At 42.5% G+C, this 26,750-nt stretch overlaps 1 protein-coding gene across 1 annotated transcript in view; it reads right to left on the bottom strand.

The window, feature by feature from the left end:
- sugt1 (SGT1 homolog, MIS12 kinetochore complex assembly cochaperone) overlaps window positions 1–26,023 on the bottom strand; it is a 31,578-nt gene extending 5,555 nt beyond the window's left edge. Inside the window, exons 1-12 of the mRNA XM_034703565.1 lie at window positions 25,770–26,023; window positions 25,629–25,677; window positions 23,640–23,730; window positions 21,493–21,562; window positions 21,123–21,193; window positions 17,907–17,960; window positions 16,729–16,757; window positions 16,481–16,503; window positions 16,147–16,243; window positions 12,322–12,429; window positions 1,258–1,348; window positions 91–263 (exon numbers count right to left, since the gene is read on the bottom strand). Of these exons, the coding sequence (XP_034559456.1) occupies window positions 91–263; window positions 1,258–1,348; window positions 12,322–12,429; window positions 16,147–16,243; window positions 16,481–16,503; window positions 16,729–16,757; window positions 17,907–17,960; window positions 21,123–21,193; window positions 21,493–21,562; window positions 23,640–23,730; window positions 25,629–25,677; window positions 25,770–26,008 (1,095 nt within the window). The 5' untranslated portion in view covers window positions 26,009–26,023. The remainder of the gene's footprint in view (window positions 1–90; window positions 264–1,257; window positions 1,349–12,321; window positions 12,430–16,146; window positions 16,244–16,480; window positions 16,504–16,728; window positions 16,758–17,906; window positions 17,961–21,122; window positions 21,194–21,492; window positions 21,563–23,639; window positions 23,731–25,628; window positions 25,678–25,769) is intronic.
- Between the last annotated feature and the right edge of the window lie 727 nt (window positions 26,024–26,750).

Here is a 26,750-nt window from a genome sequence, read left to right as displayed (position 1 = left end):
AGACAGTGATCTCTCTGGTTGGTGTTTGCTGGATGTTGTAGTCTGGTGTTGTAATGTGATGATCATTAGCAGCACAGATTTGTCACTTACGAAGGACTTGTTCATTGCTCGTTTGACCTCGTCCGAGCCGTCGCAGTAGATCTGCTGGAAGAGCTTGTTGAGCGCTGCGTCTCCCTCCAGCTTCTCGTTCTTCTCCTCCTCACTGATGTCCTCCACCACCTTGTCCCATTTACCGGCGGAGTGAGACGATGTCGGGTACTGGTCTGATGGAGGGAAGGGAACCGCGTTACAAAGACTGAAGCTCACATAGTTCTGTTCATTTAAGTTAAAGATTACCCGACCGGCTCAGAGGAGCTGGATAAACAGAGCTCTTAGATAACTGCAAGGACCTCAAAAGAAAATGATTTCCTCCGTGAAGACCTACTCGCTTCATCATGTTGGAAATTGCAATTTTAATTGAAAGCAGTTTTAATAACTTGACTTTTATCAGCTAATTACACCAAGACATATTAAATGAATTCCTTCTGCTCACTCAGCGACTCACTTCTCAACTCCAGAGCTGAAGTATCACATTGTGATTTGATTTCTATATTTTCAGGATGAAATACGCCCACTTTATAATCCCAACAAGAGATGGAGAAGGGGAAGCAAGAAATGTAATCCAGGCGCAGATTTACATAAATACAGCAGCAGACGTGCGGCAGACATATTCAGGCCAAGTGTGGACATGAGCGGCGATGAGATCCCTGTAAATCAGATGTCAAATATTGTGTTTAAACGTATCAGCAGTCTGAGTTATAAGCAGGCTCTTATAAACAGGCCTTCCTGGAGGCTGAGCTGGAGAGTTTTGGCTGCCCACTTAACTTTCACTCCCCCTCCACACACACTTACATAAGTAATTAATCCTGTCAGTAATGGGACTGTGTGGGCTAAAATACTGAGTCATATTCTGCCATCATACCTTTCCCTCTCTGTGCCTACTTTCACCGTCAGACTAATGAAAGACTCCAGCAGGGCTTGACTGCCCACTCTCATTTCAGCGCCGAACAGACAAACACAGAAGCTCATATTGATCTTTGCAGAGCGAGAGAAAGAGAGGGAGGGAGAAATGATGAAGACGAAGAGAGAGCGAGGGAGAAAAGGAGAGATGAGAGCACAGACGGGAGGACGGGTTGGTGCTGGGAGGGAGGAGAAGAGGAGAGAAGAGAAGGGAAGAGGAGAGAAGAGGAGCGTAAAATGTTGAGGCTGCGGACTGACTGGGATTGAAGTGTTTGATGTTGGACTCCTGTCCTTCTCCCTCCAGCTTCTCCCATCTGATGGCATCTGTCTTCTTCATCTTGAACTCCACCTGACAAACGGGAAGAGGGGCGATAAGGAGTGGAGGGGAGGGGGGAGATGGGGGGGGTGGGGGGGGGAGAAGAAGGGGGAGGAGAGAAAACAGGGGAGATAACAATGTTTAGCAAAATGGTCGTCTTTTAGGCGCGGGACAAAAATAACGCTTCCATTAGAGTGACGTGTTAAAAGTACAGGACATCAGATCATTATTGAGGCCAGAGAGAGGCTGTCTGTCAACCCAGCCTGCATCTGTGTGTATGTGTGTATTAGTGTGTGTGTGTGTGTGTGTGTGTGTGTGAGAGACATCAGGGATATGCGGGGGCACAGCTCAATCTCGAACCTCACTGACAGACATACTGCACTAACGAGATGCCTGTCAGCCAGAGGGCCAGTGTGAGAGACAGAGCGCGCGGGGGGAGAGGGGGGAGGAGAAGAGGAAGGAGAGGGGGGAGATCCTAATTCCACACAGCAGCATCTGATCCAAATCATTACACCAGGAGAACATGGGTGAGCAGGAAAACAATGAGGGGAGAGAGGACGTGGACACTTTTAACACTGAGCAGCATTGACAGCACACATACCAGCGAGACACGCGAGCTGCAGCGCCATGCCAACCTCGTCCTCCCCTTCCTCATATACCCCCCCCCCCAACCACCCATTAACAGCATGTGTGTTTGATATGTGTGCATGTGAAAGACAGCGCTGGTTATGTCGGTGCAATTAAGGAACATTTCTGCTCCGCTGGGCGATGTGATGATTCATTTATGAGGGTGCCAGCAGAGAAGAGGGAACCAGGAAGAAGACAAGGTTACAGAGAGCGAGGCGTGAGTGAGGGGAGCAGATTGAGGGAAGTAAGAGACGGTGTGATCGCTGCTACCTTCTCCAGCGACGTGACGGGCGAGTGAGAGTAGAGGCACACTGATAGATCACTTCAGTGTGTGTCAGCGCTTTCTGCCCCACAAAGGGCCTTGTGCACAACGAGGCATCTGTGCAGTGTCCGAAATTAACTTTTTGGCTCGCAGTGCAATGGGCTGAGGAACTAAAAAAAACAGATCTCTGCTGAGAATACAGGTTACTGCTCCAATGATTCACTTCAGCCTTCAGAAGAGTGTGTCACCCAACTCTTCAGCAAGTTTGTGCATACAGCCTGATTTTGTTTCAACTTAAAGTAGACTTCTTAGCCCACAAGCTTCTGTTGGATCACTGTCTTCTTTATATAAAACCATTGTTATGACTAAGTCCTTTTAGGCTGTTGGATAGTGAGAAAGGCTTTTTTTAAACACTTTCTTTCACTTTAAGAACGACAAAAAATTAGGAAGCAGGTGATAGAAACCCTTGTTAGCTGCAGCCCCAGAGCAGCGGAGCCATAGCACCACATTACATGACTACAGGCGTGGTCACAAGTACAACAGATCACACATGGTCACATACAGCTCTGATGGAGGACCAGGGTTGTGCGTGAACACGCAAAAATGAACGCATTCATTGAACGCTCTCAATTTTTTGGGTGAATGTTGAATTGAACCAATCAATTTGCAACTCATGAACGGGAATGTGAACGTTCCCTCTAGAGCAGGGGTTCCCAAACTATTCAGCCCGCGAACCCCAAAATATAGGTGCCAAAGACTCGCGACCCCCACTGTCCGTCAAAGTGATTCAATGGGGCTTCATTTAGCTGGTCTGCAGAAAATTAGCCTACCTATATGAGCATGTGTTTCCTGTGCTGTTATGAATTGACCTACTGCTACTGACTGTTCACTAACACTAAACTAAGGAGTCATCTGGCAACAAAGAAAGGCAGAAAACTCATTACATTTTCTATTTTCAATATTTTATATTAAGTTAAGCTACTATTTTTGTAGATATTTTTTACTATAATGGATAAAATGTACTCATTTTAGATAACTTACAACACAAACAATCTGGAAGACATCTCACGACCCCCCATTTGTGTCTCGCGACCCTCCAGGGGGTCCTAACCCACACTTTGGGAACCCCTGCTCTAGAGGATGTGAACGACCACTCACACTCCCGGTGGATCCGAGAGTTGCAGAGTCATTTTAGGGGTTTTACCATTAGTCGGAGCCTTTAGCAAAATATTCAGCCAACAGATTATCGTGATATGTGAGTTTCTATATTTTCTGATTTTTGTGTCATTGGAATTGAAAATTTGCCTTTTAAAATTAATATCTGTCCATGATTCTACAGTAGAATACAGTTCTACATTTTAATGATTAAGGGCCGGGGACTAAAGCATAAGAGGCTCTACTGAAAAAGAATACAGGTGCAGCAAAGAAAATAAATGCGAAATAGTTCATTTTCTGGACCATGGACTTCATTACACATTTAAAAAAAAGAAAGAACTATGACCGTGAACTAGTTCGTTTTAGCCCATATGAACTGAACTTTGAACTTTTTTTTGTTAGCTGGCACAACACTTAGAGGGACATTGCAGAAACCTACAGTGCTAAAAAATGAAGTCAAAGAGGAAGTGCAAAAAACTGCAGTTCCTTAAGTGTTCACTTGAAGAAACAGGCTCCACAAACACAGGAAACCCTAAATAACACACACTTTTAGAGCAAACTAATGCAACGGTCTGAATATCTCATTACTTGTTTTTATTCACACCGCAGGGGGTATAGTTTTTAATAACTCAAGCCTTTTTATTACATTATGGTTCAGAGTTATACCTACATTTGCATAATTAGGGGTGTGGCTGATTTGACTGACAGATGGGCAAGTTGTAGCTGTTTGCTTAGAGGGTAAACGCTCACCTCAGCTCCAACTCTTTGTCAGTGTAGAGCTACAGCTAGGTTAAATCAGCTTTTACAATATGGCAACTGGCTTCATGACACCTCCTCAGGAACCAATGGACATTTAGACTACACCTATGTTTCAGAAAGACATAAAATGTGGAACAGACCACCTCTAACATGAACATATCTGTTAGCACAAGAACACTATTGCGGATCTTGCCTAATGGCTAAATTGCGCGCCCATATAGCGGGCAGCCTGGGTTAGATTCCAGCCTGCGGTCCATTTTCCGCATGTCACTCCCCACTCTCTCTCTCTCCCTGTTTCCAGCTCTATCCACCATCCTCTCCTCTCTAATAAAGATGTAAAAGCCCCACAATATAACTTAAAAAAACAGGGGGGAAAAGGAACACTTGACCACTTAATGCAGAATGTAAGAAAAGTGTGAACAGTATGGAAATGTTACTTCAGTTAAGTATTTCTCTCCTTTAATAATACTGACTGGTGTTGTATTATATATTGTTGAGAAGCCTGATTAACCACCTTTACAACAAAGCACAACTTGTAATGATTGTGCTTCTGTGGAATGAGCAACACAGCTAAACGTGTGGGTAGCGCCCCCAAAATGTGCCAAAATCCCATGCAATATTCTCCTGTTGGTTTGGATGATTGCACTCTCCCACAGTAATGAGGAAAAAAACAGATATTAGCTACTTTTACACTTCATGTTACACTGTCAGGGACCTCAGTAGCGTGTGGAGGATCCATACGCAGCCACAGCGGCTTGGCACCTCCTCCTCATGCTGGTCACCAGCCTGGTCACATTTTGCTGTGAGATGGCGTCCCATTTCTCAACCAGGAGTTGTTGAAAGTGAACCAGTGGGTTTATGCTGGTTACTCTGCCCAAGCTGATCCAACAAGTGTTCAATTAGGTTGAGGTCAGGACTCATGGCAGGCCACTCCCAGATTCTGAAGGGTAGTCTGTGATGGTCCTGGCTCTGTGGGGGAGAGTGTTGTCATCCTGGAGGACTGAAATCAGGTGCCAGTCATACATTTGTGACTGGCACACACCTGGCAGCACGTGAAGCTCAAAACAAGAGTGAATACCAACAGGAGAATATTGCAGGGGATTTGGGCACATATTTTAGGGGTGCCACCCACACGTTTAGCTGCGTTGCTCATTCCACAGAATCGCAATCCTTGAAAGTTATACCTCATTGTAAAGGTGACTAATCAGGCTTTCCAACAATATAAAATACAATACCAATAGGTATTATTGGGGGGGAGAAATAATTGACTGAAATAATGTTTCCATACAAAGTCTTTATTAGAACAACAAGAGCAAAGAAAAGGTTTTTGCCATCTTGCTGACAGGCAGCTTGGGAACCCTGATTCACCAAGTAGAGTGACTGCATGCAATGTGTTTGTTGCAATACAATATACAATACAATATAATGAGCAGCCAGGGTAGAGGCTACCTCTCACTGTGGTGACAAACTCCAAGCTTGTGATACCTGGTTTTGGCTTTCTATTCCAAAGAAGTAGAGAACGATGCTCTGCTCACAAACTTCATCGTTTTCCAGCTAAAAATGAAGTTCCTAAAACATTTGAGGTGACAACAAGAAAACGCAGTGACATGTTTGTGATTCATATTTGACTAGCACTGCCTGCTTTGACAGTTTAATATGAGTTTTGTGAGCGTGGTGCATTGAGCTGAAAGGGCCTATTTGCATAAAGTAGAGGTCCAGCCGTGTTTATGTAAATTCAGATACAGCCAACAGCTTGTGAGCTTGCCACTGCATATCAATCATGCATCATTTGACCAGATCTGCGGCTCTCCATAGAAAATTACAAGAATCAGTTGACTTGATGCACATAATCAAACCCGGTCTGCCTGCACCCTTTTGACTTTTCAGAAGCATAAATGCCCGTCGACTGCTTTTACTCTGTCCAAATCAGTGCAGACTCATTCTTTACAGATGTAGGATTTAATACAGCTCTGACTTGTGTATCAGACTGGTTTCCTTCAGTGGCTGAAGCTCATGTTACATAGTACTTTGATACTCTGCCATTGCACTGTTTGCTTCTACTTTATCTCTAAGGTGTCTTAGAGATAAAGTAGAAGCAAACAGTGAAAAATGAACCTTTGGCATTGTGGAAGTATTAAGGTTCACCACTGTTTCTTTTCTGGATTTAATTTTATACTTTAAAAGCTGTTCATCAGTAGTGACTGTTTGATTTGATAAACTGGTGCCTATTGATTTTCTGAGACAGCCTCTGTTGGTGTATCAAATAATTGTTGTTGTTTTTTTGTTTTTTAGACAGGTGCACCTGTTGTGTTGGTCCAGGTGCTGCTTTGAGCTCTGTTAGGGGTCTCAGGCTTTCTTTGAAGACTCTGATCTGGATCACAATTTGGATTTACCAGACTGCTCTCAAAGCTGGCAAATACCGCTAATTGCCATTCAGACCGATATGGTTATCTCTTTTTAATGTGTTTATGGATTTTTTCTTTACACTTTAATCAATATATACACAATAACTAATTTAAGTCCAGCTATCCAGCTTGCTGAATTTTTCAGCTTTAATAAGGCAGCCTGTCTGGATGTTGTGTTTTGAATAGATTGTGATTGATCAAAGAAAGTCGAAGAACAAAAAAAAAAAAGCGTCTGCAGATTGTAGACTGACCAAATCAAATGTTATCTTTAAATTAGCAGCCGGTGTTGCAGGGGCCGTTAATTGTCTGTAACGTTGGTGTGGTGTGAAGCACAGTAGATATCTTGAAGCTCGGCTGCGTGTGTTTCAAAATGTGTGTGCTTGTATGCGTGCTCCTAGGCCATACAACATTAATCTGCTGCCACATCTGTGTTTCCTGGCTTTTAAGGGATATGGCAGGCCAGGCGCCGTGTGTGTGTCTCTATGTGTGCCTTTCTGTGTGTGTGACAGGCGAGGCAACGGCTCGTGAAGGGATGTGACAGCAGAGCCACATACAGGGGCCACCACCCATAGGACCCCAGGGGCTGGACTATACAATCTGCACTAAACACACACAGGGGCACACATGTGGTGGAAGCATGCTATTTACAGAGGGGCACTGGGGTCCCGTGTTGCTTGTCACATGTGTTTGTACCCATCGCCCCCCTCCCGCCCCTAACTGCCACGACTCCTCACCCCGCATCCTTTTCCTCTTTTTTTCCAGATATTGCGGATTTCAAAACAAACTCAGGCAGAAAGACGCTGAAATGAAATAAATATAAACATTCTTAGACGTTGACAGGCGTGCAAATTAAAGAGCGGAGACGCCACTTTAGCTATTTTCCAAAAAGAGATGAGTTTGGAGCTGAATGAAGGAGCGCGTGTTGATCGAAATTGCATTGAATGTGTTTGCGCGCACGGGTTTGAGTGTGTGCGCGTCAGCCGTCTGTTCTGATCAAACACACTGGTGTGTAATTGGCTCCCCGTTGTCGCTCTGACCCCTGCGGTTGGAATGTCTGTCGTTGTGGAGGACAGGAGGAGGTCGCATTGACGATAATGTGCTACAGACGACACTCACACACACACACACACACACACACACACACAGCAAATACTTGTGTAAATGGCACAAGTGTGTTGAAAGATTACTGTTTAGCCTCTGCTTTTGAATGTGTATGTGTGTATGTGTGTATGTGTGTGTGTGTGCGTGCTTGGCCGGCTTAGCCTCCCCCTGCTAAGTTGTCTTTAAAGACAGCGAGGAGATGAAGCGTAAACATTGTGGAGCGCAGAGTGCAGGGCAGCCTATTACAGAGACAGACAGACCCACGTTGGTTGGGAATCAACAGCTCCGAGGGCAATGCAATTTTTTTTTCTAAACGCTCATTAGGGATGCATGCCAATCTGGAGAAAGTTGATTTGCTGATGCCGTTGTTCATTTGAATGTTTTTTCCCTCCAGTGGCTTCTTGGCTTCAGAAAAATGAAACGGCTCCAAAATATGTAAATGAGGCTCGCATTGACAGGCGGCTCAGTTTGTCAGGGTCTCTCACAGTGTGCACATACATTACACCTGATGACTTCTACAGGAGTTGTGTGCTTTAGTGCTGTTTTTAAATGCTGCAGTTAACAGTGAAGGCTTATAAGCCTGATAGTGTGTGTGTGTGTGTGTGTGTGCATGAGTGTGTGTGTAGGGGCCATGTGTACCGGAGGAGCCCAGTGGACCAGGGAACAGTGAGGGCTTTGTGGGAGGGGAGGAGGGTTTGTACACTCTCTCTCTAGAGGCAGATATATGTGTGTTTATATGAGCGCAGGATAGTGAAAGCAGCAGTGTGTATGTGTGTGTATGTGTGTGTGTGTGTGTGTGTGTGTGTGTGTGTGTGTGTGTGTGTGTGTGTGTGTGTGTGTGTGTTTGTGTGACATGAGATTAAAAAAACAAAGATAAAGAAGGGAAATAAGGAGGGAAACAGTGGCTGTAGATAGATGAGTCTAAGACCGTCCTCAGCTGTGGTCTCTCTAAGACTGAGCCCTTGTTTAAGCTGCAGCCCACGTGCACCTCTGGTATGCAGTGTCTGCTGTTGCCATGGAAAAGTGAGACAGCGAGCGAGTGAGAGTGAGTGCTGTTTGGAGAGCGGGCAGTTTGTGTGCAGGTCAGATTCTGTTCGGCACAGTGTAGCCAGTGGATGAAATGTGCACAATGCAAACGTCTGCTTATGTAACGATACTTATTAAATCTAAGCTCTTGTTTTATCCACTGAGGTCTCTATGGAGAAAGATTCAATCAAACTCTGATTAACTCTGCCTTTTCTTTCCTCCTGCATTTCAGCACTACAAATGAGATGAAAAGTGCCAACATTGCTATTTTTTGACAACAATATAATTTCACAGTTTTATCTAAATTTGCTTTGTATCCTGAAAGTCTTCATGATTCAAGCTTAAAATGTATGTATGCTAAAAAAAACGTATTGAACCATTATAAACACACACAGAAGATAATTTGTGTTAGTAATACATATACATATATTTTCTTTTTTTTAAAAATATATATTATTTGGCTTTTGCCTTTATTAGATTGGACAGCTGAAAGGAGACAGAAAACATGGGGAGTAAGGAGAGGGGGAAGACATGTAGGGAGTTGAACCAGCGACCTCTGCGATGAGGACTGTAGCCTCTGTATGTGGGGCGCTTAAACCGCTATAGGCCACCAGCGCCCCAATACACATATTGTCTTTATGTAATATACTGTTTGAAGTGTTTGCTGATCTGTATTCTTTGTAATTGTATTGTGATTTTTGTTTTTCAGATCCTCCTGCCTTCGACTCACTGTTGTAAATTTCGATATAGGGAACTCCGGTCCAAAAACAACCTGTCAAATAAACAAGTGAACTCAAACTGAACTAAAAACCACAACTTCATTTGATGATGATATGATACAAATAACATGAAAATTAAAAAATGTGAAGCTAAAAGCTGTAAATTCTTTAGTAGGGATGTAAACAATTAATCCAGTATCCATTAATTGACTGTGAAGAACTTACTCGAAACACACACTTTTGTTGTACATTTTCCGTCACGTGTAACAAACATCATGAGGTCTCATATTAATTTCAGCTATCAGGAAGGTGCTTTAAGTTTGAAGCATGTTTGGATGTGAATCAGTAGTTAAAGGTGTTGCACACAGCGGAAACGCTCAGCTGGCGGCTGCGGCTGTGCGCAAGGTCTCCATGTGCGCTTTTCAAAGTGGATCAATAAGCAACTGCTGCCAACGACGACACGAACACAAAAGGTTGAGAACTTTAAACAGGACATTTCCCTACCTTTAGATACAAAGCCAACAGACTGTTGGGAAGTGATAGTACATAATGTTTGCAGACCAGCAACATCAGAGCCGTCTGGGCTTTTCTGCGCCTGGACTGATTATGACCCGGTTGCGCTCCCGGCTGACACCTACCCGCTATCCATGCTCATTTTTCTCCACAAGTACGAGTAGACAGAAAACTGGACACTGTGAGTCTGAAGTACTTTTCTGTTCAGTTCTCTTGTTGCAGTAAAACCACAGTTAGCAGTCTGAGCCTTCACTTTGTGAGATTATGTCCACGGAGAATATTTTTTATGAGCCTGATCGTTGATATTCAGCGTGTTAACATGTTGTACCCGTATCCAATACCGTCAATTATAGTCGCTGTGAAAAATATAATTTAGGTGAAAAACAACAGATTTGGCATTGTTTTTGACGTAAGAAAACTCAATGATTGGGGTGCTGGTGGCCTAGCTGTCTAAGCGTCCCACATATAGAGGCTCCAATCCTCGTCGCAGAGGTCGCCGGTTTGACTCCCGGCCGGTCGGTCAATTACTGCATGTCTTCCCCCACACTCTCAATTCCCCACATTTCCTGTCTCTCTTCAGCTGTCCTATCCAATAGAGGCAAAAAAGCCAAAAATATAACTTAAAAAAAAAAAGAAAACTCAATGATTTTTTTATTGATTAATCGATAATTGATCGTTAACATTTCCAAAGATCAATCACAGAGAATACTTAAAATTGACATCCCTATTCTTTCACTTATTAATCATAACCCAACGATGATAGCCGTCATAATACCTGTAGTTTAATGTTTTTCTTAATCACTCTATCTTAGTCTTGTCTTCTTTTTTTTTAAAGAATACCCAGGATACTCAGGAAGAAAGCAAGAGTTTCAAGTCAAACTTTATTGGCTGGACAGGATTGGATCAGTGCCCTTAAAACGATTAGCCATTAAAAAAAATCTATCAAAACAGCTCACACTGAGAGCTTCCTCCTGATCCGCTGAGGCTAAAACCTGACAGTGGTCTAAACCTTGAAACAGCACACAGTCAGCCAGTACACTCATTAGCCCACATCCTCCAGAATACACACTAATTAGTCTATAGTAAAAAAAAAAAACAGGTGCCCTTCCTACTCATTAGGCCCATAATCACCTTAAACTGAGCTGAGGAACTCTCTGAGAGCATGGCCCTGATGGATGTGCGTGTACAGTAAGTGTGTTGATGTGTGTGTGTGTGTGTGTGTGTGTGGGAGGAAGGATTTGCGCAAATGTGTGAATCTCCTGTTAGCTGCTCAGATGAACCTCGCTAGCGTCTCCACAGGAGCCTCACTGTACACAGAGAGTGGATTTTCTCATTGCTACTCCAGCCACAGTGAGCTTTAGCAGCATTAAGGAATTATAGGTAGTGTCAGCCAACTTTATACTGCTTTAAATTATTGAAGAGATTAGGATGTTAATCTTAGAGAGCTAACCCTAGTAATGATATGACACACACTCAGTTAGCTGCTTTAGGTCTTCGGCCTGGTTCCCTTCCTCGCATTTTTTTTATTATCCAACATTTTTCTCCTTAAAATTAAAAGTTAATTTGGAGTAATCATCGACATTTAGCTACTCAGACAATAAAAGCCTGAATTCAAAGAGAACACTTGGTATTATTTAACGCAAAACTGCTTTTCAGAGATCTGAAGCACAGTCAGAAGCGCCTGCATCTCTCCACTGTGTGACATTACTACATCATATTTTCTTTATAGGCACATAAAAAATGTCCCCTGACATGTTTTATAGTCTGCTTCTTTACTGTTGCGAGTAACTACTGGCACATCAAGGCTACACACAGTGTTCTCGCTGATTATGAGGAAGAATTCAGTGACTTTTCATTGACTTTCACAAACTTAGTCGGAGTGCCTCTGTGACCTAAAAATGTTGTTTCTTCTGTGTTTGTTTATGTTTTGCAGTTACAGAAAAGTATTAAAGTGGTAAACAGTTTTTATATTCCACAACAGCACAACACGCTGCCGAGAAAAACATCTGAAAAGCAGCATCTAACATTACTGTACGTGCAAAGCTGGTTACACAGAATAATCTGTAGAATTACTTTTTTTGACACAGAAGAAGAATCGTGTTTCCTGACTTTCCCTTGACCTCGATACACCTCTGACAATTCAGACACTCCAGGAATTACATGACTACAATTTACTGAATCCTTGGAGCTACATTTTCCCCTCAGTTTGAGGTCATTTTATTAACTAAAACGCTAACCCCAGCCAGGAAATGACGACAGTAATGTTGCTTGCCTGCTTTAAACAACAATTCTTTCACATGCTTTTAAATGCACATTAGAACAGCATTTGTTCCTGCTTCATGTGTGTTTAATCTGCTATAATAAAGTGTCAGTCATGTCAAACCATCTAACATACTGTACATGGTGACTAACTACGTGAATGGACAGTGGGTGTGATACCTTAGTGCTGAGGATCTTGAAGCTGCTCTGTTGGGGGATGATGGGATGCAGGAGATTGAAGATGAGGTTGTAGCTCTCCCCCGACGGCAGACGTATCATACAAGAGAGCTGAAGAGATCACAGACACCAGGCATTAGGCTTCACGTCTCAGTAGACGGCATTATGTTTGGCAGAAATCTACTCAGGAAACATGCAAATATAAGTAAGAGTCTTAAACCCCTTTCACACGTGAACTCATGGCATTTTCTAGAATATTTCAGAACATTAGGGCCCTGAGATTTTCAGGAGAGCTGCTGTTCACACACGCACCTCACAGCGGGGGAAATTGGGGAGAGAATCTGTCAGGTGTGATCTCACAACGTGGAATACACTGTTTGAGTAAGGGAGGGGGGATGGGTGGTGGTGGTGAGACTTCAGACATGTTTTTACTGCTGTTTCTGAAGCGCTGTTTTAAAGCCAATCGCCGGCAGGAGCCATATTGGAAATACAGAACTCACTAAATTCTGTCGGGCTAGTGTGACGTAAAGAGGCGGGCTTTGGAAAAATCGTAAGCTTAATATCTTCTAAATTGAATTGGTGTGTATGTGGTTTCTGGTGCTTCCAGAGCCAGCCTCAAACGGACACTCAAGAAACTGCAGTTTTTAACACTTCCGGATTGGCTTCAATTCTCTCAGCCAGAGGTTGCTGCTTGGTCAAAACCCAGACCCCCAGCTTCAAGGACTACATCCACTGTCCATGGGGCATGCAATTTAACCAGCATCCCCTGGCAATGCTTTCTGGAGATGTAGGATAACCACAGAAATGATGCCACTGCACAGTAAACAAACTCACCTAACAAGGTGTGGCTTTTTGTGGTGAGGGATGGAATAAAATAATGATTGTTTTTTTAATGTAATTATTGAAGTAACACATGTAGCTTTAAATAAGCTTTTCTAAACGATTTGGTCACTGACTTTTAAAGTGTTAAAACTGATCCAAAAGTCAAGGTCATTACCTTAGTTTTAAGCTAATCCTTTTTCAAGGTGCAATGTTTACGACCCTGTATGTTCTTAACCTTAATATGACTGACACAGAGTCCGCAATCATGGGATCAAGTCATCTCACTGCTGTGCTGGGATCAGACGAAATAACAAAGGTGTTTCCGGGGGGGAGAGACAGGATCAGTGTGCGTCAGTGGAGCAGGTGAGCGGAACAAAAGTGAGTGCGTGAATGTGAAGCTCCTGCTGTGTGTTCAGCTCTCGCTCTTCCACCACATCCTAATTTAATGTGCAATCCCTCACTAGGATGCCAATATTGCAGAATCAATACAAAAATATGAAGCTGTGATGATGGCAGAGCTGTGTACGCCGCTGTTGTGGACTTTCAATTCTAAAAGAGCTGTAGATATAGATATATAGATACTGTATTGATCCTGAGGGAAACACAAGACAATAAACAATGAGAGAAAATTGCACTTGTTGAATCCCTTGTTCATTTAAAAAGAGACATTGTTTTGCTGCATCAACATTGTTAGCTTAGTGTGATCAAGGCTGTTATTGTCTTCATCTCTTTTTCTGTAACCGTCTCCAGAATGTTGTTAGCCTCACCTGACTCAACCATCCAGCTCACATTCACTAAAACGCCGTCTTGTTGTCAGCATTGTTTTTGATGAGAGGAAGTTAAACAGTGGCTGTGTGGGTGCGGCAGTAGCTCAGTCCATAGGGACTTGACTTGGTTCACTTGCCTGGGCACTGCCGAGGTGCCCTTGAGCAAGGCACCGAACCCCCAACTGCTTGGGGTGCTCTGGTTGATGGCAGCATCGTCACTCTGACATCTCTCCCTAAGTGCATTTCCACTGCATGTGTGTGCATTGTATGTATATACCAAAAGCTGTGCGTGTAGCATGACCAAAAATAACACGAGTGATAAAATTGAATTTCCCCCTGGGGATTAATAAAGTACCTTCTTCTTCTTCTTCTTAAAGCTGTAGCATTGTAAAATTAATTTAACAGCAGTTTTCAGAATTCACATAAAATGAAAAAAAAAGATAAGGAGTGAAGGGCTGAAGGTGTCAGCTGGGGGGAAAGTGATCTGATGTGGCTGCTGTGACAGCCAGGAGTATCCTCGCTCTGTCCCCTGCAGCCACATAGTGACCGGTGGTGGGGGGGGTCAGACAGCTCCTAACCGCCTGTCACTCACTGGGTATGGATGCTGGGTGGATGGGTGAGTGGCTCGTTGGTTTGGAGGGACATATCCTCGGCTGTGGCCCAGAGCCTCACACTCCTTTCTCCCACACACTGAGCACTAAAATCTGCCCACCTGAGGAACAGCTCTCCTGCACAGTTTGTCGCTTTAACTTGTGCTTTTCTGTGAGTTAATACCCTAGACTAGAATACCCTAGATGGGTATCCGCGACGTCACCCATCTGTTCCTGAGCGCTGTTTTGAAGCCAATCAACGGCGGCAGCCATAATGGAAATGCAGAACTCATCCAGGCAGTGTGACGTAAAGGGGCGGAGTTTGAGACTCTTAGCCAACAGCTATGTGTTCTCGTCAGGGAGTCAAGTCAGTCATGTCCTTATTTGGGCAAAAACTCGTAATCTTAATATTTTCTGAACCGTTGCATTAGAAAAAAAATTCACCCACCGTACAGTGTGTGCCGGTAGAGAGATTAGCTATGTAGGTCCAAGCCGTTTTTTGAACCAGGCTGTAATTTGGGATGAGTTAAAAGGCTGACAGTAGATTTCTTTATTAGTGCCCTCAAATGTGTCTTTGAAAAAGTCCTTAAAGAATTAAACTTAGAAGATTTATGCTACTTCGTCATGTTTTTTTAAGTCAAAGGGAATATAACAACTGTTTAATACTTTAATAAATGTAGGTTGTGAAGACAGAAAGGGTAAATGTTATTTATTTTAAATTGGTGTGTATGTGGTTTCCAGTGTTTCTGCAGTCGGCCTCAAGTGGATTCTCGATGAATTGCAGTTTATAACATTTCTGCATTGGCTTCACAGTTTGAGACCGGAGGTTGCCGCTTGGTTAATACCTACCGCTTCATTAAAACTGGACTATTCTGATTCGGCTCCAAACATATGTAAGAAGTAGAGCATCGCGGATAAAAGCTTGGAAAGTTAGATAAAGTAGCTTTTGGGCAATTCCACAAAACCATCAAAGATTTAATATTCATTTCTGGTAGAGCTCCTGCACTGACTGTAGGTACACATTCACAGTCGCCAGGGAAAATAACTGGAACCACTGCCTTTCATCTTTAATTTCTTTTGTATATACTGACCTAATAAAAAATATATGAACTTATCTGTGCTTCCCACCACAGAGGGAGCCTAACGAGTGACTGTGTGATTCGGAGAGTGTGAACTATTTCTTTTGAAATGGGGTAAACTCAGTTTGTTATTCTATTAGGAAAGACAAAGTTGTTCCCTGGGGTGCCCTGCAGTTACCCCTCTGAGAGGAGGCAAAGACAAGTGGAAGGAGACAAAGGGAAAGAGAAAAAGGAAAAGAAAGGAGGTCGTCCCTGGAGGGCTCTGAAGCTGATCCTAGATCAGTTATGTCTTCTATCTACAGACAATTAGGAGGTTGGAGGAGCTGGGGAGGGTAAATTGCTCTTAGATCTGTACTTTGGGGGCAATGTTAACAAGGCACCACTGGAGGCATAGTTAAGTCCATGGGGAGGGTGTGTGTCTCTCTCTGTGTGTATGTGTCTCCGTGTGTGTATGAGACCCATCTAATGGGCCCCCCTGAGGAAACGCCCAAAAGCTACCCCATCTCAGTTCCACACACAAACCCAGAGACAGAAAACACATTTCAGCTCTGCACTTCAGTGTGTTTCTACCTCTTTTTCCATGAAGTTGGCACACACACCGTCCTGGGGTACATTTTTAGCCATGACTGTGATGATGACTTGAGACTCTGTTTGGTACCAGTCATGTCTGCAAGACACAGAAAGGCAGATAAAGCAGTTTGAAGACATTATTCTTTTCTTTTTTTTAACCATTGCTGTACATGAATACAGTATCTAATTTCATGAATTAAAAGCAGCTCATTATTAAAATGTATGGCCTGTTTACAGTTATATAGAATAGATTATAATTAGACTGCTAAAAAGAATAAAAAAAAACATTAAAGAACACAAAACAGATAAGGAGTATTTACATTAATGCACTTACTTCACAGGTGGAGCCGTAGATGTCTGCAGGGTCATGCAGCCCCCGAGTCAGGAAGCAATTAGAGGCGAGGTTGCAGAGATAATGCAGAGGGATGAAACAAAAAAAGGGAGGAAAGTGAGAAAAAATACAAAGAAAAGAAGCTCAGTGAGACTTCCCTCTTTGAGGCAGGAGAATAATATTCATGACTGAATAGATGTTCTGATGCTGAGAGCAACACTGCCCCCATGTGGCAACGTAGAGAAACCCACCTCGTTGTCGTTGCTGAGCTGTGTCGTCTCTGCAAAGAGGAGAGGAATGTGAAAAATGTTTGTTGCAGTTCAGGAAACACTAAGTACACTTCTAACACTGCCTGGATGGAGCTAGAGTCCCTGAAATATGATTATGTAATGATCAAGTACAAAACTTTAGACCGGATGTCCATGAATGGAAGAATGTGCTCCACACTCTCCCACCTTTGCCCCCCGTTTGTTTACTGGTTTATCCCCGCCCATTAAAAGCCCCTTGAGCACCAGTCTACCTGATCACCGTTTACCAGCATGCTATCATACATTATTCACTGACATCATCACAGAGAGAGAGACATGAGATGATGGGAGGCGTGTTAATGTCGTCTTAACGAGGTCGCGTTTGAAATAGAGAGGAGGGGGGTGTTTGTGGGAGCAGACTGTGTATGTGTGTGTGTTTGTGTATTTTTAAATAGGCAGGGTGCCACATGTGATGGCAAAACCAGGTGTGTGTGTGTGCGTGCGTTTGTGTGTGTGTGTGGGTTGCTGTAAACACACTGACACCAGAAGAAACACTCATCGACTGCTCCCGGTGTTAGCAAGCTCAAGTAGGGTATTTTCAAGTTTTAGGGGGAGGTGCTACGCGCACCCTGGTGTGTGTTTGTTTGTGTGTGTTTGTGTGTGTCGACGCTGTCTGAGCACAGGCTATGAAGGGGGCTGGGTCTCATCGGGAGCTTTCAAACATCAGTAGCGTTAACTCTGATGAATCACACGGCCCCTGGGAGTACGTGTGCACGCGGGTGTGAAGCGTGTTTGTCAAAACTCATGCTCTTGTTTACTTGAGATGATCCAGAGGGCCCCCGTCGTCAGCAGCAGATAGAAACACACCGCCCAGACACGGCATGCATCTTTTATTGGAATAAGCAGCTCTGCCTGAACTCACAGTGTAGACTCATGGATGTGTGCAAGCTCATTTGTTTGATCAGACGGACTGATCAGCTCCCTGACTGATCTATTTAGCTCAGTGTTTGATAGCAGGGGGGAAAGAGTTTAAAGAAGTCAGAGTGAAACTGGAAATGGATCGTGAAGTGTGAAACTTTTATGGATGGAGTAAGTAATACTGGGGAATAATATCATACCTTGAAACATCTTTATTAAATAACAAAACCGATATGGATGGAAGTTACATTTCAGTCACTTACCCCCCATCATCTCCTCACACCGTTTCATCCAGACCTCAAATGATTTGTCAGAAACTGTGGAAATCACACAAAAGAATAGATATGTCTTATCAGCTGTGTAACAAAGAATGACACGGATACAAAAAAGGTTCACTAATAACTTCAATGAAAATATTTAAGAACATGAGGTGTAAAAGATAGATAAAATGGTTTACTGGAGAATGATAGAGCTCTTCGTTTCACATGTTTGTTACAAAAGCAAACATAAGGCGAGAAAACGATCACATTGATTTAAAGCAGAGGTCCAAAGAGGACACTCTTTTACAGATTTCATAAGTCTCTTGAAAACCCAGCTCTGATCACTTTTGGACCTCGAGTCTACTTTATACATCTTACCCTCCACTCTCTCACTGATGTAGTTCTGATCAGTGTTAGCCACGTATTCAGCAGCCATTAGAGCCCTATAGGGTCAACACTCCAACAAGAACCTAAGGCTTGTCTTTTATCACACTATATCAGGTTTTTCTTTAATGACCCAAGTCTAAAAAACGTATCCATTAGGAAGGGTTCCAGCCTTGATGATGGCAGAGCTGTTAAAGCAGGTTTCTTTGGAGGTTACCTGTTCACTTTCTGCTGGTCGGCTCTGCCTGTCTAATGAAAAGTTATGCTAGGATTACAACATTAGTGCTGGAAGTATTGTGATTATAGTAAATTGATAAATAGGGAATCATGACATTAAAATGTAGTTAATTAGGAATCTACAGGAGGGAAATGAATGAGACTGATGACAACGAAGCTAATATATTTCCAGTTCCATGGGGTGCTTGTATTGGGTTGGTTGCTCAGCCCAAATAAGACAAATAACTACATCTTAGTTATCTCCCCTCATATCTTACATATGAGGGGCAATCGTTACTATGGACTCCTTCAGACCAGATAACACCATTGGCAGTGTGACGCCTGCAAAGTCCAAATAAAAGGTTTTCCAAACACGGCATGCAGACCATAGACTGTATACAATATGGATGTAGTATCTGTGATGTCACCCATCTGTTTCTGAAGCGCTGTTATGAGGCCAATCATCGACAGCAGCCATATTGCTGCTGTCGAGCGATTGTGACGTAAAGAGGCGGGGTTTGTGCCTCCTGGCCCACAGCTACAGTGTTCCCGCAGTCAGCTGTGCCTCTCATTGGAGGAATTGTAATCTCAACATCTTCAAAATTGCCGCGCTAAAAAAAATTCACCCCCTACAGTGTGTGCCGATGGAGAAATGAGCTATCCAGACTACACTCGTCTTTTGTACCAGGCTATAAACATGTTTATTTCTGCTGTAAAGATCAACTTTTTTGAATTGGTGTGTATGTGGTTTCCGGTCCTTCTGGAGCCAGCCCCAAGCAGATCATCGATGAACTGCAGTTTTTTACACATCCGCATTGGACTCATATTTTTAGAGCGGAGGTTGCCGCTTGATGCAGATGTACATAAACATTACATTGGACCCTGCTGGTCAATAAAGGATGACTAGTGGTTGAGTTAATTACTGTTTTGAGTCACGTGATTCACCTGCTTTGTGAAGTAAAGTTAAATGTTGAAGTAATATTGAAAAAGTCGTACAGTTAAGTCATAGTGATTAACTGTGCCTAGAGATGGGACAGGATTTTCAAATATCTGTTCACTAAGTAAAAATGCGGGGGGGGGGATTATTTGAATAATCGCCGAAATAGATGCCAATGATTAGAATCATGGCTTAGAAAAATGTTCCAAATTCTGAAAAATAAATTTAACCATGACCCTCGATCCTTCAACCGAGTTGAGACTTCTGATGTGCTCTCCTTGTGTGCATCTTTGAACTGACTGCTCCTGCATTGCATGTTGTACAAGTTTGATTTCATAACTAACATGCAGTGTGCATTTAAGTTTAACACTGGTATATGATTGTATAAACAGGGGTGTCTCTCTCGCTCTTTCTCTCTCTCTAAAATAATTAATATTATTTTTTTATTTTATTTATTGGATAATAGAATTGGTGTTTTGTTTTTTTAAGTTATATTTTGGTGCTTTTTTTGCCTTTATTTGATAGGACAGCTGAAGAGAGACAGGAAATGTGGGGAGTAGAGAATGGGGGAAGACATGCAGGAAATGATCGAATCGAACGGGCGACCCCTGCAACGAGGACTGTAGCCTCTGTATGTAAGGCGCTTAGACCGCTAGGCCACCAGTGCCCCGAATTGATGTTTTTTAATGCTGTTAACTGTAGGTTGTTGAGCATGCATGGCTAACCAGAGCATATGTCTGATACTGGTTGTGTATGGCTGGTATTCTGGCCAAACTGGCTGTAATAAAATAAACCTCTACCATAAACTCTACCTCAACACCTACATTAAAATAATGGCAATCGTAAAACAGAAGAGGTTTCATAACAGTCATTTACAAGAGGGATAAAACTCCAGATAGTCTCGCTTGGCGCACCGGGGGCAGAGTGAGGAAAGGTAGTCCTCTAAATGACCACAAAGAGTGTTGTTTTCTCCGATGGAGAATAAACCAGATGTGATGAAATTAAAAAAACAAAAAATGAAAATTGAGTTGGAGATAATGACACAGTCACATTCGCTTTTTAACCAATGAATTGAATCAGTTGAAATTGTAAAATTTTCCAGTCACAGCACTTCTAAGAATCGTGGGACTTTAAAAATGTCAGAAACTATGGTTCAAAGAAAAAGTGATATCATAGGAAGTAAGATTGACCTTTGTGAGAGAGGAAATGTCACCCTTTCATTTCTGGATCCTGTGAGACATTCGTGGGAGGTTTTGTCATAATTGGTATATCAGTACTTCAAATAAGACCAAACACAGTCTGTTTAAGGTCATCATTACTTTGGTCTGTGATCATATAACCTCATCAGTTTATCCTTGAGGCCAAGTGGACTACTGTGCAGACTTTGAAGACATTCTCTCCAGGAATTACCATGTCATACAATTTACAAAATGGGATGGACAACCAGAACCCAAAATATACCACCCCTGAGCTTAGCTGATGTGTGGAGGCATAATAAAATCAGAAAGGTAGAGATTCTTACTGCATTGTGTTTTATTCCTGCAGCTAAGTGACACAGGTTTAGCACTTTGTATTCAGTGAAGAGAGTGAAGCAGACAGGGCACTGCTGAGCACTGCTGGTGGTTGGTAGAGAGTGGGTTGATGGAAAGTTTGTACTCGAGGCCAAAATAAGCTGCACTCACCATCCAGTTGGTGTCCCTGAGTGAACGCTGCATGTGCTGACTCATAGTGGTTCAGGTGGTATTCTGCAATTCTGCAGGTGGGAGAGAAAAACATGCCACATACACTCAGACGTGATAATCTTGGTAAAATGTAAGAGACCTCTTCTGACACACACACAGTTTGTACCTTGTGAAAGAAGGTTAACAAACAATTGGTCCAAAAACTTTGAGGCTTTCTAGGTGGAAAAGTCAGTCTTCTCCTGACAGAACCTACCAGAGAATGTGTCTTAGTGACACATGGCTCTGTAAACAAACCCTTCAAAGGACCCAATGAATCAGCTTCAATATTAACTTTTCATATAACTTTTTGGGGTTATGCTGTTAAACTCACCCTGTTCTCATGAAGGCAAGAGGGAGTCTGGGTTGTAACTGCTGGGCTTTTTTGGCATCATCAACAGCACCTGAAATAAAAGGACACCACAATGATCATTACTCACATACATCCAGAATGTGTCACTTATAAAAGATTCATACCATACTTATACTCTGCAGTGATCGCAGTGAACAGGAGCAGATATTTATTCAAAGGACATGCTTCTTTCTAGTGCTGTGGCATATTCACGATAATACCAGTATACATTTTCACCTTGTGAATAGTGTCTCAGTCATCGGGTGAACTGTCATCGTCTCCTCTACAAGTTTGATGTCAGTTGATATCAGCAGCATTATGCGTGTGTGTTCATTGGGTCTGTCTTTGGCTTTGTGCAGGATTGGCTCAACTCAGTTTGTCTCGACACAAGCACAACAGGGGTTAATATCTCCATTATATCGGTTTTAACTGTTTGAAGGTGTGTTTTAACCATAGACTATATAAAATATGGACGTAGTATCCGTGACATCATCCATCTGTTTCTGAAGCGCTGTTTTGAAGCCAATCGTCGTCAGCAGCCATATTGCTGCTGTCGAGCGATTGTAACGTAAAGAGGCGGGGTTTGAGCCTCCAAGCCAACAGCAATGTTACCGCCTGTCAATCAAGTTAGTTGTGCCTCTCATTGGAAGACTCGTAATCTCAACATCTTCAAAATTGCCGCGTTACAAAGAAATTCACCCCCCCTACAGTGTGTGCCGATCGAGAAATGAGCTATTCAGACTACACTCGTCTTTTGTACCAGGCTGTAAACATGTTTATTTCTGCTGTAAAGATCGTCTTTTTTGAATTGGTGTGTATCTTGTTTTCGGTACTTCCGGAGCCAGCCTCAAGTGGATCCTCGATGAACTGCAGTTTTTAGCACTTCCGCATTGGACTCATATTTGTAGACCGGAGGTTGCCGCTTGGTTTTAACTGGGACTTGCTCATCTGAAGCTGTGGCTCAAAGGAGCGACCATAAACTCTTTATGGACTTATTGAAAAAAGCTGATAATGACAATAAAAGTCATCGCTTATTAAGGTTTCTGGAGTGCTTTTATCATGAAACATTCACATCAGGAAATGGGAGTTTTCAGCAACACAAACTTACACAGGACTTTCACCAGATCCGTGTCCGGTAATCACTGAATCAATGTTTAGCTGTCTCCTCTATTTAATTCTAATTTTGGTGCCTGACTTCCTGTCCCGCTTGAGCTGCTCTGTGCAGAATGATGCGTCGTACTCCGACATCCAGCATAAATAGAAGTCTTGCTTATCTGATCCAGCTCCAGTGTACCGGATCAGAGATGCAGCCGCAACGCAAAGGAGCGGATCCAGTGGGAGTTAACACATTGACTAGAATAGAAACCTATCAGATCCGGTGCCGTGACGGTTGGGAGACAGACCGGACACGGATCTTGTGAAATTTGACCGTTAACACGACCCCCTTAAACTCTTAAAATAAAGGCGATGTGCACGCTACATGTGAAGCTGCATCCATTAACACGATCAAAAACTGATATAGGTTTCCAGCTGCAGCCTGTGTGTACCTATGATGACTCTACTCGTACAGGCCGGTATCATTTTACAATAATGAAATTACTCTCCTGCCACTCAGTCAACATTTAGTTTCAGCGGAATCAGCCTTGGAGAACAAGGAGTCACTAATCAGACTCAAACTGTGAAACTAAAATAAATTAATTTTTCTTTTCTGTTTGTGAGTGGAGCACAGAGCACGTCAAATGTTGTTGGTTAAAAAAAAGTGATTGGTAAAATTAATGAGTTGCTGGTAGGTTTTGGAATCCATACGCCCTCGTAGCAGGTGAACAAAAAGTAACTAGTTCGATGGAATATATCGTCATCAATATCGTTATTGGAAATGTTCTTGAAATATGGTGATATAATTTTGAGGCTTTATTACCCACCTCTACTTCTTCTGCAGCCTATAACAAAATTGCTCCTTCAGTTTTTGATGCACCACACACAATCTGACTCACAACTTGTGCTCAGTCACCAAAAAGAACAAAAAAGTATGTAGCTTTCCATAAAACCTGAAAATAATTCTATTTCTCACAATACAAATAATTTTTAAGAACCATCGTGTCATAACCAACACAAGTGCGATGACTTACAGCTGTAGTTTTGGAGGAGTATGTGAGCATAGGCACGCTGGCAGAACCACTCAGCATTGTCAGACTCTCCTTGCAGGGCTTCATTAAGTGCCTGCAGGGAAAGAGAAGGCATGTTAGTGGTAGGACTCACGAAGGGAAATCATTCTGTGTGTGACAGCACTGCTTAAAATTGCAATAATATGGCGTGAGTTAAACACAGAATTTATTTGCATGCATTAAGGCCTGCTTCTGCTGTTTTACACAGTACCTGTAACAAACTGTGTCTTCAGAAACCAAATACATCCAAACAGCAGGAGTGTTTTTCCTTTTTTACCACAAGATGACTGTTAACCACAATCACATGCTATGCTCTTATTCCCCGACCATGTTGCCCAACCACATAGTCTACATCAAAAGAGACAATCATTTCAGGTAACAGTTAGCTGTGGCTTTATCTGATCAGCCAACGAGTTCTCATGCAGGTGTAAGTGCATGGTTCTACATGTGAACTGTTTTAGTCATCTGTGATGTGTGCATTGTTATGTTCCGGTGAGGGTGAAATTAAAGCTAATTATGTGGGCTGCCAAGTGATGAGAAACCAAAAAAACAAAAATGACCCCCCTTTAAAAAAAAAAAAATAACAATAAGCTACTTTGCCTATAACCAATCTATAATGGTGATTGATTCATCTGTGTCATTTTTAGGCTTGCAAAATTCTGGGAATTGTTGGAGTTGGAAACTTTCCATGGGAATTAACAGGAATTTCTGGGAATAAACCAGGAATTTACTAAATTGAATGTTGGCTCTTAATGGGGAACATAAATACAGTTGGGGAAAATATATTTTAGCATAATCCTGACTAAAACAACCAGATTTCATGCAAAAGACCAGTGGCGGTTCTGGGGTGGGGCCTGTAAAACTGAACCTGGACCCCCCTGTGCCCCCCCCCCCCCCCCCCTCCACACCGAACAGATATTATACAATAAAAAAAGCATTGAGCGCTAAGGGACTCATATTGAGTGTAAACAGCCAAACAGCTGCTGTCAGTCTGCATTTTGATATAGTACACAGTAGTATATATGTCTAGTATATAGGGATGCACTGATGTTTTGCCAGTTTGTTCTCAGCTGGTCCTCCTCCTTCTCAGTCTCTTTTGTCAGGGTTGAATGTGTCCCTCTGACAACACCCTTGGCCCCAGCCTGCCCTCCCCAGTAAAATTGGTCTAGAACCGCCACTGCAAAAGACTGCTTGAGTCAGTCAAGAGCAGCAAAAAGTATCCATGGAAAAAGTACAGTTGATGAGTCATACTCCTCTTTTGCATAAATTTTTTCTTTTGCCTGTTTTTTGATGTAAAGAGCCAAAGTGTGGTTTCTTTGAGGTTTATTCATATGAGGTTACAGTAAGGATTAAAGGGACTGGACAAACTTTCTGCATTTCCAGTTGAATCAGAATCAGAATATATGCTGAATTCACACATCATGCTCACACCACCATGGCACCGTGCACCTGTCCCTTATGTAGTAGTGAGGAAGTTGAGAACCCTAGTATGACAATAATTAAACACAATCGTCGAACTTCAACCAAAGTAAATCTCATAATTTTTGACTAAATAAAATCCAATCAAACAAACAATCCGGCATCAAAAATAACGTGGAACTAAAATGAAATTGAAAGCAGAAAGTCAAAACGTAAAATAAATAATAGCCTAAAAAAGTTTAGATAGTCTTCAACCTTTGTTAGATGTAAACATCGTCTGTCAAACATCAATGTAAACTTGATTTGCGCTTCATTTTAAATGTGAAATCTAACTTCCAGAGGAGACTGTAACTGTTCATTCAAAGTAATGCTAACAGGATGAACGTTAGCTAACTCTGCTGACTAGCTGTGGTTTAAACATCAGTTTCTTAAAACAGCAGCTCCTCAGAATACATTCAGGTGAGTGTGCTTCCCTCAAACATCCCACAAACAAAGGATAAAATCACTAATAGTGTATTGTTAGATCATGTTTACCTGCAGAGCTCTCTGTGGATCTTCGTCTATGAAGCTATCTGTGAAGCTTCTAAAGCGGAAGGAGAGATCAACTGTTAAAATGCTGAGAAGAATATAAACAAACATTTTAACAGATATTTATTTCAGTTAAGTTGTACTTGCCGCTCGGTTGCCATGTCGTTTCTGTGGCTCTGTTTGTGGTTCAGGAAAGTTCTAGTAAGATGTGCAGCCTGAGGAGGAAACGTGATAGCAGCAGCCACAGCCTCAGCAGCAGGCCTGTCAACATCCGGCTGCTCAGCGCTCACGCCGCCGAGAGCGCCCCCTGCAGGCCTGGATGAGTCATGGAGGAACAGCACACCTACAGTACAGCTGCGAAAAATAGGGCGTGGACTTCTTCTCATCTTTAAAATATATTAATGAATAATAACGGTATAAGTACTCATCACTCAGGACACTACATTTCAATAAAGTTATTTTACTTTTACTTGAGTATATCAACAGACTGCTAGTTTTACTACAACTTAAAGCTGCTGTTGGTAGGAATGGTGTAAAAAACGTTACTTATTTTCTGCTGGGTTTGGAGAAAAGGTCATAATACCCATCGGTAAGTGGAGTAATTTTAGACTATTGCGAAATCTCTGCGTTTTCCAATGCCTTTGTATCAAGCAATGTTTTTATTCCCCTTGTTCCCGTTATGACGGACCAATCATAGCTAATCTCCAATCCTCTGTCCTGATTGGTTAAGGGGCGTCCCCTACTATGTCCTCCGATTGGTTATGAGTCTGGCACTATCATGATTGCGCACGCCGATCTGTGTTGTGGGGCTAAGAGGAAATCTGGTTGGGAGGGATAGTGTTGACATTCGAAGTCCTCTCTGAACAGATGTTTACTCTGTGACTACCAACAGCAGCTTTAATCAATTAAGATAAGATAAGATACTCCTTTATTCGTCCCACAACGGGGAAATTCATGGAGTTACAGCAGCAAACAAGAAGGTGTACAGTACAAGAATATATATGGAAAAAAAAGTCCATCAGAGACGACAGATTGGCCATAATTCTCCTGTCAGTCACCACCTCCACAGGGTCCAGGACTGAGCTGGTAGTAAGAATGTAAATAGCATAACTAGGAGGTACTTGTTAG

Source organism: Notolabrus celidotus, chromosome 15, assembly GCF_009762535.1.
Source record: "Notolabrus celidotus isolate fNotCel1 chromosome 15, fNotCel1.pri, whole genome shotgun sequence".
NCBI lineage: Eukaryota > Metazoa > Chordata > Actinopteri > Labriformes > Labridae > Notolabrus > Notolabrus celidotus.
Note: the sequence above shows the minus strand (reverse complement) of the source record. Positions and strands in the feature narration are given on the sequence as shown.